The sequence below is a fragment of the Zootermopsis nevadensis genome, unplaced genomic scaffold (assembly GCF_977971745.1).
Source record: "Zootermopsis nevadensis isolate Lab colony 2312 unplaced genomic scaffold, Znev_1.0 Znev_ptg000007l, whole genome shotgun sequence".
In the NCBI taxonomy this organism is placed as follows: domain Eukaryota; kingdom Metazoa; phylum Arthropoda; class Insecta; order Blattodea; family Termopsidae; genus Zootermopsis; species Zootermopsis nevadensis.
In genome coordinates this window covers 13,463,481-13,475,444 of record NW_028259139.1, presented here as the reverse complement: position 1 = coordinate 13,475,444, position 11,964 = coordinate 13,463,481, and the positions used below count along the sequence as shown (strand labels likewise).

Sequence of the window (11,964 nt, the reverse complement as noted above, 5' to 3'; positions counted from 1 at the left end):
TTAAGGTTGCTTTTGTGAAAGAAATTTTATTTCTATAAAGACAGAGTAGTAGTGTATACACAGTAATGTGAATTATATGTATAATCTAAATGTAAGAAGTACAAACAGATTCAGACTTTTATACATTATGCACTTCGGTGAGTTGATATGAAAGTTAACAGTCGAAGTAGAAAAATAAGATGACAGACTTTAGAAGAAATTTAACATTTATGTTCAGTTTCCTATTACACAAGTATCACAATTAGTTTGAATTAATGCAGACATGGAAGAGTTCTAACAGTGTGAACAAGAAGAGGCCAGTTTTCTTAAAGATGTTCTATAAGAACAGGCTGATTGAGGTGCAGATAAGAATTCAGTGGGAATAAGAATGGATATGGGCAGAACAGGTTAAAGACTCATGCTCACTAGCTCCATGAAGTCATCATTGCTCTTCAACTTTGCTTTACAATATGCCATTAGGAAGGTTCAAGAAAACAAATAGAGACTGCTACTGAGTAAGACACATCAACTTCTGGTTTACGCTGATGAAGTTAAATTTTTTGGAATATAAATATATCATAAAGAGAAACACTGAAGTCTATGTTCATGTACCATCACCAGACTGCACCACAAAATCACTATATAAAGGTAGGTAATAAATCACATGGAAATGTGGCAAAGTTCAAACATTTGGGAGAATGCTTGGTAACATCAGTTCAGAATATTTTGTCTTTACACCTATTTAAAATCACAAAGATTACAATTTCAAAACTATAATTTCATATGTTTTGCATGTATTTGAAATGTCTCCCATATTACGAAAAGAACACAGATTGAGGGTGTTTCAGAACAGGACAATGAGGCAATATTTGGACCTAAGAGAGATGAAGTGACAGGAAACTGGAAAACTCGAAGTGAATAGACCACTAAGAAAATGATTTACCTGGGATGACAATATTAAAATAGATCTTACGGAATTTGAGTGGGAAGGTGTGAACTGGATTCATGCGGCTCAGCACACGGACCAGTAGTAGGCTCTTGTCAACAAGGTAGTACGAGTATAAAGCTCTAGATTCAATGAAAGGCAGAGAATTTAATTACAAGCTGAGACTACTAGTGTCTCAAGAAGGACTATGCTCCATGGATTTAGTTCAGTTCATTAACTCCAAGAGGAGTCCTTCTTGAGAAGCTGAGTCTCTCAAGGAAGTCCCAGCCTTCCATGAAACTCATAGAAAGGTTCATTAAAATGTTCACAAAAGGCTGTTACTGGTCCTTGTCTCAAGCCAGACCAATCCAGTCCACCACCTCACACACTATTCTTTAAGATCCACTCTAGCGTTATCATCCTACATCTGCCCAGTCTATCATGTGGTTTCTTCCCTTCAGACTGACTAAATGTCCTAAAGCATTTCTCATTTCACCCGTGTATGCTACATAGCCAGTAAATCTCATCCTTCATGATTTTAATTATTCTAATATTTGATGAAAAGTGGAAATTATTATCCAGCTTTTCCCTGGGCAATTTCTTTCACTCTTATTATTGTCACTTGTCTAAATATTCTCCTAAGTTAGCCCCTTATGACTCTCAATCTACTCCTTCCTTCACAGTGACAAAGTCTGACATCATATAAAAGCAGGTAAGATTATAATTTTGTATACTTTAATCTCTTGTGTGTTCATTTAACAACAGCTTCAGCACTTACAATTATTTGCTATCTGGACATTTTCCAACATCTTTATTTAAAAGAAATCACAACGTTTCAGAAAATGGCTCTGTTTTTGTCTTCAGGTGAGAGGGAAGGTACCTACTCAGATGGGTCCATCAGAAAGAGCTAGTCTCTGTCTAACTAACTACATGGCTTACTGAACCCAAAGGTTCATCACCGAATTAACCAAAGCCCTACACTGGACCCTGTCCTGGGCCAACAAAATCCAGTCTCCTTCAACTCCTATCTCCCATAGATCCCGCCTGACATTATCCTCCCATCTACGTCAAGGTCTGCCGAGCGGTCTTTTCCCCTCAGGCTTCCCAACCAATACCCGGTGCACACCTCTTGTCCCATCCATGCGCACTACATGCCCCGCCCATCTCATTCTTCTCGACTTAATTACCCTCACAATACTGGGGGAGGAGTACAGATTTTTAAGCTCATCATTATGCAGTTTTCTCCATGCCCCATCGTTTTCTCTCTTAGGCCCAAATATCCTCCTCAACACCCTATTCTCAAACACCTGCAATCTGTGTTCCTCCCTCTGAGTGAGAGACCATGTTTCGCACCCATACAAAACAGGCAAAATTATTGTTTTGTATACTTTAATTTTCAGGTTCTTAGAAATCAGACGGGAAGACAAAATATTTTGAACTGAGACTTTTAAACAAAGACAATGAAATAAGTCAGATAGCACATAATTTTAAGTGTAATCTACCATCGTCAGAACCCTTTAGAATTGAACACTTTCAGCAGCTCAGCAGTGTCACATTTTTTATAGGATTTATTGTAAATCTTTAAATAACAATTTTGCCCTGTATTCTAGTGACCACACATGAATATACTACTGCAGGTGCGAACAGTACTAGTAGAAGCTGTGATGAGAATGCTTGAAGAAGGGTTTTGGGTCAATGAATGCATAATTCATAATTGTCACAGGCAGTTGAAATTGTAGAAAAAATTACATCTGACTGGCTTTGCCACACATTTAAAAAGAATATCTGAAAGCAAACTAGGTAGGAAATTAAGTCAGCAGACCTGCAAATAGATAGTTTGTGCATGTCAAATATTTAGGTATAAAATGTAGGCAAAATAAAAGACTACACAAAATTGGCTGAACTCAGAAGATTCTGACAAAGTTAACATATTCCAGTTGAGTCACCTGCATCAATTTCAGAACACAGTTATGTTTTACTCTCACTGCACCAGTGGCAATCTCAAATATCACATATCAACATTGATTTTTATAAAACGTAAAACATCTGTTATTTTGAACACAAAACTCAGTATCATTCACATCCAGGCAAGTGAACATTCCTCTTTATACAGGTGACAATCAAGTTGAGAACTGAGTGATGACAATTAACATTCGTGTCCTTACTTACTGAATTATCTTTGTAGTAATAAATTAATAATATAATACCATGTAATCCAGTATACAGAGTATCACAGAAGTAAATGTAGCTCTAGTGATATTTGGAAGAACAGCAGATAGCTGGGCTCAATCCAGTGCAACTTTCTAGAACATAAATCAAGGTAATTACATGCTGCTAGAATCATGACACAGAATTTCAGTAGTGAAAATGAGAACTGTACAAAGAAACAACTTCTACAGTAAAATAAATATGTAATGAAGACATAGTAATAATTTTACAGCCAAAACAAATGTTTGCACACTAAAAAATACACAAAGAGATCTCAATTGTCTTCATAAACACTATGAAGCTGTATGGATGTTAAAAATCAAATCAATTGGTGTTAAGTGTTTTATCCTTCTCGAAGGTATCACCACCTTGTCGAAGGCAATCTGCCGGGTGAGGAGGCTTGCGTGCTCAAATGACCCTTAGGGCTATGCCGGCCTGAGCTTCGGCTCATGGTAGGGTCACCCAAGCCGGACAGGTCTAAGGAGATGCGCTAGACTAAGAGTGATACCCTGGTCCTCCAGGTTGGGGGTTGGGTGTAGGGCTAACAACCTTTCACCTTTAAAAAAAATATGTGTTACGAAAAAATCAACCAAGCCTCGGATCAGGACGGACTCTTTGGCACGACCACGGCAATTGAAAAAGGACATGAGATTTGGTACCTGGAACATTAGGAGCCTCTATAGGGCTGGGGCACTGAAATCAGTGTGTAGGGAATTAGGTAATTATAAGTTAGACTTAGTGGCAGTGCAGGAAGTGCGATGGGAGGGGGAGGGCACGATCCCAGTGGACAATTTTACATTTTTCTATGGAAAGGGGAATGACAATCATCAGCTAGGGACGGGTTTTTTTGTTCATAGCAGAATTAGGGCAGCAGTTAAGAGAGTAGAATTTGTTAGTGACAGGTTGTCTTACGTAATTTTGGAAGGACGTTGGTGCGACATCATTGTCCTTAATGTTCATGCCCCAACTGAAGACAAAAGCGATGATATCAAGGATAGCTTTTATGAAGAATTGGAATCAGTATTTGATACATTTGGCAAGTATCACATGAAAATTCTGCTAGGAGATTTCAATGCAAAAATTGGGAGGGAGGATGTCTTCAAACCCACAATAGGCAGCGAGAGTCTCCATGCACTTAGTAATGATAATGGCGTCAGAGCAGTGACCTTCGCTACGTCAAAAGATTTAATTGTAAAAAGTACAAAATTTCCACACCGTGATGTTCATAAATACACTTGGACTTCCCCAGATGGCAGAACACACAATCAAATAGATCATGTTTTAGTAGATAAGAGAAGGCAGACAAATGTAATTGATGTGAGATCATTCAGAGGAGCAGATTGCGACACTGATCATTATCTGGTGGTAGCAAAAGTGAGGGAGCGGCTTTCAGTAAGTAGACGAACTAAACAAAATTTTGACACAGAAAGATTTGATTTGAAAAAATTAAGTGAGGGAGAGGCAAAGGAACAATATCAAGTTGAAATTTCGAATAGGTTTCAAATTTTAGAGACAAATGAGGATAATGAAAGTGTGGACATCAACAGGGAGTGGGAAAATGTCAGAAACTGCATCAAAATTTCAGCAAAAGAGAAACTAGGATACTACAGGAGAAAGCAAAATAAACCGTGGTTTGATGAAGAATGTTCAAAATTAATAGATCGAAGGAAGCAAACAAAATTTCAATGGTTGCAGAACCCAAACAAAACAAATGCGGATAATCTATGTAACGTGAGACGTGAGGCTAGTAGAACCTTTAGGACTAAGAAAAGGGAATACCTGAAGGGCAAAATTGCTGAACTTGAGACAAATAATAAGGAAAAAAACATCAGAGACCTGTACAGAGGCATTAATAACTTTAAGAAAGGATATCAACCCCAGACTAATTTGGTAAAGGATGATAGTGGCAATTTGCTTGCAGATCCAATAAAAATTGTGAATAGGTGGAAAAATTTCTTTAGCGAGCTCTTAAATGTTCATAATACTGGTGATATTAAAAAGTAAAGTAAAGTTTGGCCCACTATACGCCATGTAGGCGTTTGGGGGGAGAGGAGGTATAGCTCCTCTCTTCCTTGACCTCGGCACTAGATGGGGGTGAGTGGTCAGCATCACGCCCCGGCCGGCTTTACCCCCGGGAAAGGACCCCGGTACCCATTGGACAGGAGGCTGGGTGGGCCCCAGAGCCGGTCTGGACGCAGAGGCTAGAGGAAAAATCCTCTGCCCCCGTCGGGGATCGAACCCCGGTCGTCCAGCCCGTAGCTAGTCACTATACTGACTGAGCTATCCCGGCTCTTATACTGGTGATATTAGACAGATTAAAATGCATACAGCTGAACTGTTGGTGCCAGAACCTAGCTTAGATGAAGTGGAACTAGCCATTGGGAAGTTGAAAAGTTATAAATCTCCAGGAATTGATCAGATTCCGGCCGAATTAATTAAAGCAGGTGGCAAAGGGTTGCATATGAGGATCCATAAGCTTATTCAGTTAATTTGGGATAAGGAAGAGATGCCACATCAATGGAAGGAATCCATAATTATTCCTATTTATAAGAAGGGGGACAAGACTGAGTGTGGTAATTACCGAGGAATATCGCTGCTATCAACCTCATACAAAATTCTATCCAACATTCTTTTGGCAAGATTAACCCCATATGCGAATGAAACTATTGGGGATCATCAGTGTGGGTTCAGACGAAACAGATCAACGATTGATCAGATCTTTTGCATTCGTCAGATACTAGAGAAAAAATGGGAGTTCGGTGGGACTGTACATCAGTTATTTATAGATTTCAAAAAAGCCTATGACTCTGTGAAGAGAGAAGTGCTATATAATATTCTTATTGAATTTGGTATACCAAAGAAGCTAGTGGGTCTAATAAAAATGTGCTTAAATGAAACCTGCAGCAAAATTCGAGTAGGTAAATATGTATCTGAGACATTCCTCATCAAGAACGGTCTAAAACAAGGAGATGCTTTGTCTCCCTTGCTCTTTAACTTTGCGCTAGAATACGCCATCAGGAAGGTCCAAGGTAGGCAGGAGGGTTTGCAATTGAACGGGACACATCAGCTATTGGCATATGCTGATGATGTTAATTTATTGGGGGACGATATAAATACAATAAAGAGGAACGCAGAAGTTTTACTAGAGGCTGGTAGACAAGTGGGGCTGGAAGTAAATTCAGAAAAAACTAAGTACATGTTAGTATCTCGTCATCAGAAGACAGGCGGGCAAAATTATCTTAGGGTAGCTAATAAATCCTTTGAAAGGGTTACAAAGTTCAAATATTTGGGAACAACAATAACAAATCAAAATGATACTTGTGAGGAAGTTAGGAGGAGACTAAATTCCGGAAATGCTTGCTACTTCTCAGTCCAAAATATTTTGTCTTCCCGTCTGATTTCTAAGAACCTGAAAATTAAAGTATACAAAACAATAATCTTGCCTGTTGTTTTGTATGGGTGCGAAACATGGTCTCTCACTCAGAGGGAGGAACACAGATTGCAGGTGTTTGAGAATCGGGTGTTGAGGAGGATATTTGGGCCTAAGAGGGAAGACGATGGGGCGTGGAGAAAACTGCACAATGACGAGCTTAAAAATCTGTACTGCTCCCCCAGTATTGTGAGGGTGATTAAGTCGAGAAGAGTGAGATGGGCGGGACATGTAGCGCGCATGGATGGGACAAGAGGTGTGCACCGGGTACTGGTTGGGAAACCTGAAGGGAAGAGACCGCTGGGGAGACCTAGACGTAGATGGGAGGATAATCTCAGGCGGGATCTATGGGAGATAGGAGTTGAAGGAAACTGGATTTTGTTGGCCCAGGACAGGGTCCGGTGGAGGGCTTTGGTTAATTCGGTGATGAACCTTCGGGTTCGGTAAGCCATCTAGTTAGTTAGTTAGTTAGTTAGTTAGTTAAGTGTTTTATGGAAATAAACATCTGTTTACTCCAAGAAATACAGACATATATCTTTTTAGTGGCATTTAAATAGAAACAGTAAGCAGACTGGAAGTTCAGCTAAAAACATGGAGAACAGAAAGAATGTATTCAATGACATAAATACAATGTCTAGCACTAAGCACAGGACAATTCAAAGATCTCTTTGTTTAAACTGTTATATGAAAGAAGCAAAGCAATTGGTGTTTCCTGTCTTAAATTATATAGAAAGAACATTTTGTTGTGTGCAATGTTTTATAATTATATCACCATATTCCTTAGCAACAAATTCCACAGCATCCTAAAATACATAGTAAAGTCTATTGCTTCATTTTGCCTGTACATATCACTGCATTTTGTATCACAAGTGAAAATATAAAATGACTGTACAAGTAGAAAATCACCATAAACAGTGGAAAAGTCTGATTGCACACATTCATTATAAATGCTCCCATGACACTACAGAATTCAGTAAACTCTAGGAAAGCTTTTTCCCAACATTACTTCACTATATAGCTATCTTGTCCATCTCTAAACCATGCACACATGGTTCTGCTTTAAATTGCTGTTTTTGTGCCCTCTTCTGAATAATGACCCTAAACCTATTTACTTTCTACTGGATATTTATGCATTTAGCCGTTCACCAAAAATATTTTGGGTATTTCCATCATGATCATCAAAACAGTAAAAGATTTACTATTTTCACATGTCACATACAGCTTTCATTCATCATGAAACTAATGCAAGCAATGGAATAAGCATAATGGTTCTATATTCTTTTACAAAAAACTTTATGTGAGACATTTAGAGAGATAATACATATCTCATGAGATAACTGAAACCTCACAAAGACATACTAAAAGATCTCTTTTTGTGAGTAACTAAAGATTCACATCTTTTACTGTAAAGGAATTAAAAGACATCTGTGTATCATGATAAATGTGAATGAATACTTCATATTAATATAATTCAAGGGATATGCTGTTTTGTTACTATTCATGACAGCAACGGGAAAGAACTTTTCTACTGGACTACAATTTTACTCAGACCTGTGATGACAAGAAGTCATAAAATTAACATTTAAATGCACTAACATTAATAAATTCAATATTTAAAAAAATATTTCACTTATCATCACAAATTTATGAGATAATGTTTTTCTACTTGAACATGCAAACTCATTCAGTTCATACAAAGGTACTATAAACAAATACACTCTTGCCAAACATGTGCAAATATCTATCCTATTAAGTAATTAAAGCCTTCTTGTGCATACTTTAAAGCCATATCACTGATGCTTATGGAAATGTGGTGTTTTCATTTGAAACAAAGGTCAACTACTTCAGACCACTTATTTATGTGTCCCTACCATTAATTAAAGACTATATGTATGCATTAGGCCAAAAAAGTTTCACTTTGGTGATCACAATTTTCATAATAGTAAGGTCAATTGATATGGTGGCTGTTGCAATGCGGATACGCACTGTTACAGAGACAGGAGTTGCATGATACAACAAACAAAAAGTTAGACTGTGTCTCAAGCATATGTTTTCCATCAGCACATGGTCTCTGATGTGGGCAACGGGCTTGCTTTGTCGTCAGTCCCTGATCTTGTTGCCCGTTCAGGTACAGTCTCTGTGTGAAGAACCTGCAGTTGCTGGGCATCAATGTCAGTGCAGAAGATGGCTGGCATGCCTTGTGCACGTGGGGTGGGGAAATCTTTCACTTCTATGGCACTGCTGCGTTGAAGGGAACGACTGCGGAACTCAGGCGCCTCACTGGTCACTTTGAGGAAAAAGGCACTACTTTCTGCAGCCTCCTCTTCATCATGCTGATGTATCAATGTCTTCATCAGCTGGTAATCATTTTCCTCAGCATCTCGCAGATGCTCCTTTTCCAGGTAAAGAGCCATCTCAGGGTTAGACAGTTCTGAAGTGTGGCGAGTTCGGTGAGGCTTATTCTCACCAGGTCGTGGAGGTGACAGCAATCTGGGTGTGTGTGGGGGACTGAGAAGGCCACACACTGTTTCAAGCTCATCTGTGATGCTTGTGTATTCTGAATGCATGGCTAACAGCACTGCACGTGGATTGGATTTGGTACTGGGGGGTATCACAGTTATTCGGGGCTCCGCCCATGTCACACTGCGTTCTACTACAGCTGCTCGTGGGAAGTCATTATCTTCCTGGGAATCAGGTCCAATGGCATTCTCTGGTTCAGAATGGGTCTTGCTGATTTGTCGTCTTGCCAGTGCAGGACGCTGCATCACACTGCCTCTTTCAGAACCATCACTGATTTCAAGGCTGTGCTTTCTGTTACTTTTTGTACTGGAGTCCCTTCTCTCTGGTCGAAAATCTGAAGAGTTACTTCTAAAAAAGTCATGTGACTGTGTACTGCCTTGATTTTCTCCAACATCTGCTATGCCTTCTTCATTGCTTCCTGAATGGCTGTCAGCTGGCTCCAAGAGGGAACTGCGTGACATACTCATCTGTTTAGTAAGCTGATATGGTACTCTCTTCCTGGCAGGCTGTGACACCTCTGATATTCCACCTTCTTCTTCTTCTTCTTCTTCTTCTTCCTCACGTTCTTCCTCAGATTTGGAAATTTGTTTATCTGTGTTCCAATTATCATCATCTAGCCGCTCATGCAAAATTTCACCAAGCAGAAATGAATCAGGCCTAACTTCTGTAAGGGAGCGTGTGGGCCTCTTTCGTTCTCTGCTCAACACGGGTTGTAAATGAATCTTTTCTGAAGTTTCTGACAAAGTCTTGAGATCATCAGACCTCTCACTATAGAGTCTTATTCTTTCACTACCCAACTTGATATCTGGTAAATCAGACATGGACAAAGGATCCCGCACATGAGTTGCCATAAACCGATGGATAACTGCCAGGTGAGACAATGTTTGGTCAGCAAGGTCCTCCAATTTCCTTATGCGAAACTCAACGCCTTGAATAGCTGTCATTTGATTGTTTTCCTTCTGATTAATGTCTTCTACTTTCTGGTACATGTTTTCTACTCTGTCAGCTGTGTTCTTGATGCGCTCATCACTTGACATATGCAATTTTGATTCTTGCTCTCGGAAGTAACCCTCCACACACTCTTCTTCAAAATCGTACAGTCGTTCCAAGTCATCATGGTCCAGAAATAGTTTCAGGGCATTGTCATACAATTCTCGGACACCACGGACTTTACGGTGACAATATTTGAACAATAGAAATGCATGGCACAGCACAATGAGTGGTGGAGGAAGTACAGGTTTCTCTTCATACTCCATGACAACTGTGAATCGCTGGAACATCCAAACTTGATGTGAAATGGCATTCACCTCATTGAAAATGTTGTTGAAGACAGCAATAAGCAAATTGATAAGAAGAATGTTAGCCACAAGGAGGTAAATCGCCATTGCAGCAGGAGTAATCCAATGACCCATCTGACACTTTTCCAAGCCAGGGTCATCACCACATGGAGGGTCAATACTGTCTGCAAACACTTCACCATACAACATGAAGTATGGCTGGAAGAAGAGTTCCCGAACTAGAAACCAACTCGGCTCCTTATCTGGGTAGAGAATTGACTGACGACACACTCCAAAACTCATCAATACCACAAGGAGAAGAACAACAAAGTAAATCATGTTCTTGACCATCTTTCCCATCATTGTGACAAGTGGGCCAAGATACTTGTTCACACCCAGGATATTCAGAATACGAAGGTACCAGTAGACAATGTCTACACAGAAAATAAGACGACCAACTTGCATTGAGGAGACGCGCAGACGCAGACATAACCCTATGAGAAAGAAGATTATGGCTGCAGCATCACACGGGTTCCACATGTTCCATGCCCAAACTGAGAGCTTGTGGCTGAAACAAGAAAAAGTATTACTGACACATGTACCAGGCATAAGCATTCAGATCACAGATGTCAGATTACAAGAATGTCATACCTGATGGCAACTGGCTCTGAGGATACAATTTCTCTTACTTTCTCACAAGCCAATGTGATTACATAAGCAATAGTGTACAGCTCCTGCCACGAAGGTTTAATGTCCGTCTTCACCAGCACCACATACGTGAAAGTTACCAAGAAGACAATATATGCAATCTGAAATGTAACTAATGTTGTAATAATCCACCAGGTTACTACAAATCCAAATGAAATTCAGAGTCAAACCATTTACTAACTTGTGGATTATTTAAATATAGCAAGATGTCAGAGCAACGCCGTTACTTACTGAGTGTCCCCAAAACTTTGTTATTGGTGCAGTGTAGAACTCATACAGTTTCTTTCTGAGTCTCAGGGGTCGGTTGTTTTTCACTTCAAAATAATCCAAAGGTAAATGGAAATGCTGGTTCATGTCATCACCTTCAGTTACAACTTTTCCATTTTCCTGAACAATGGTGGCTCTCATACCATAATTTCCATGAGCAATCAAAGTCTGTAACAACAAAAACAGACAATAAGAATGAAATGAAAATCCCACAGCAAAATTACTTCCAATGCAGAAAGATAATATGCTTGCATATTCAGTGCACATAAATTGGTTGTGAAGAAAACTATGATTTAAAAGTGAACTTTTATTTTAAATATTTGTTTCTCACCATGAGAAAAGAAACAGAGTGTGCATACACACCACACTTCATAGAAACTGAATCCTGTGATAAATGCTAATGTAAACTGGGAGTCATGCCAAACAATCTCTGAATGGAGAGTCCTGCCATCTGCTGTCATTAAAACAGATGGAATTGAACTGATGCCCCAAAATTTCAATTTTTAATAGCAATTTAAACTTCGTGAAATCATGGTTCTGAAACTAACATTTCAGTAATTTGTTTAAATTCACAGTCTATTATGATTGACCTTTACAGAGTTTCCACATATAGTACTTCACTAATTTAATGACTGTTACACACATACACA

The 11,964-nt window shown here is 39.3% G+C and overlaps 1 protein-coding gene across 4 annotated transcripts in view; it reads right to left on the bottom strand.

The window, feature by feature from the left end:
* Positions 1-6: 6 nt before the first annotated feature.
* Positions 7-11,964, bottom strand: part of Trpm (transient receptor potential cation channel, subfamily M) — a 38,295-nt gene continuing 26,337 nt past the window's right edge. For all 4 annotated transcript variants that reach the window (XM_022063776.2, XM_087344341.1, XM_087344338.1 and 1 more), the window contains 3 exons: positions 11,279-11,482; positions 10,991-11,148; positions 7-10,907 (listed from right to left, as the gene is read on the bottom strand). In XM_022063776.2, the coding sequence (XP_021919468.1) occupies positions 8,600-10,907; positions 10,991-11,148; positions 11,279-11,482 (2,670 nt within the window). In that variant the 3' untranslated portion in view covers positions 7-8,599. The remainder of the gene's footprint in view (positions 10,908-10,990; positions 11,149-11,278; positions 11,483-11,964) is intronic.